This window comes from Opisthorchis viverrini, assembly GCF_000715545.1.
Source record: "Opisthorchis viverrini unplaced genomic scaffold opera_v5_8, whole genome shotgun sequence".
In the NCBI taxonomy this organism is placed as follows: Eukaryota; Metazoa; Platyhelminthes; class Trematoda; order Opisthorchiida; family Opisthorchiidae; genus Opisthorchis; species Opisthorchis viverrini.
Genome location: NW_008751664.1, coordinates 779,167 through 780,592, shown reverse-complemented (window position 1 = coordinate 780,592; position 1,426 = coordinate 779,167). Strand labels below are relative to the sequence as shown.

General features: G+C 44.4%; 1 protein-coding gene across 1 annotated transcript in view; it reads right to left on the bottom strand.

The window, feature by feature from the left end:
- T265_00778 (hypothetical protein) overlaps positions 1–1,426 on the bottom strand; it is a gene marked incomplete at both ends in the record, with an annotated part of 29,856 nt that overhangs the window by 9,029 nt on the left and 19,401 nt on the right. Inside the window, one exon of the mRNA XM_009164650.1 lies at positions 1,035–1,158. Coding sequence (XP_009162914.1) covers positions 1,035–1,158 — 124 coding nt within the window. The remainder of the gene's footprint in view (positions 1–1,034; positions 1,159–1,426) is intronic.

Sequence of the window (1,426 nt, the reverse complement as noted above, 5' to 3'; positions counted from 1 at the left end):
TTGAGCAGCACCGGGCTCTTTGGTTTTAAAAGTATTTCGACCGTATTGGATAATGCGCCGGCGGTCACGGTCAACCGTTGGGCGATCGGAGTGTGCGGTTTTTGGGGCCGACCTTTTCTAACCCGTCCTTCCTCGGGGGAAGGCAGCATCGCTGCTTCCATAAATATGGACATGCTGGTCGCCTGGGGGAAACACCTTACTGCCTTCACACTCCTGTCGCAGAAGTACATACAACTTTACCCCGCGCTTGCACCATGGTCTACTTCGATTCCGGATCATATTTATAAAACACTGATAGGGTAAACGTCAGGCGAACATGTGTCGCAGAGGACAGTACAACTTTACCCCGCGCTTGCACCATGGTCTACTTCGATTCCGGATCATATTTATAAAACACTGATAGGGTAAACGTCACACGGGCGGACATGCCTCAGTTACCCCGTCGATGGCGCACTTGCATCAAAGCTATCGAATTCGGTCCATAACTATCCAGGTTCAAGCAATTCGACTGGTTCAGCACCAACTAAATTATTAAGCCATCACCTCCAGTGTCTGGACATATCTCACCTACTATCTCTACTCCCGTTGACCGAATCTCTTGCAGCTGCAACCAATGTATGATTGGTACACAAAGTAACCGAAAAAAGATTGACTAATATGCATTTATCCCATATTCTGAGCCCAAGCCATGATATTTCATCGGTTTATAGAACCCCTGGAGCTTGTAAGCGTATCAGTCAACGAGCATCGTGCTTCTTGTGTTAATCGGACAAGAGTGAACGGGACTTCATGTTACTATCACTAGAGTTCAATAATTTTCCGCAGGGAACGGTGGCAAAACGCGTGAGGAGCTTCCAAACACAAATCAGAAACGAACAACCCTCATGAGCGTATATTCGATGCATAAAGCGACCCACTTGTATCAAAACAGAGGAAGCACTCAAATCTAACCTTACCAGTATGGTCGCGTAATAAACAAACGTTATTTCAGATGAAGGATATTTTGTGGCATAAATCGATTTAATAGAACTCACCCTCTTCACAGATGCGAGACAGAAATGTGGCAAGCATCTCGACGTTCAGACGACCTGAAAACTCTGGGGTTTGAAGGCAGTTCAGGAGATCCCCGGGAGTCCTATATTCTTCAAACAGTTGCATCTAGTATGAGAAGGGAGATTAAAACATTCAGAAACCGGTCAAATTTGACGGATAACTAGCTAGGAATCTTCGTAACTGAAAAACTTGACGAATTCAGATTAGGTTAATATGGATATAACATTGTGCACCAAGTTTACAATGGCCTCAACTGAAGTTCAAAAACCTTGAGCACCATTAATATCAAACAGCGTGAAACAAAAGTACCAAAATAACCACAGCGCAAAAGACAGCACTTCGCCATGACAAAAGGGCACTATAATATATATAT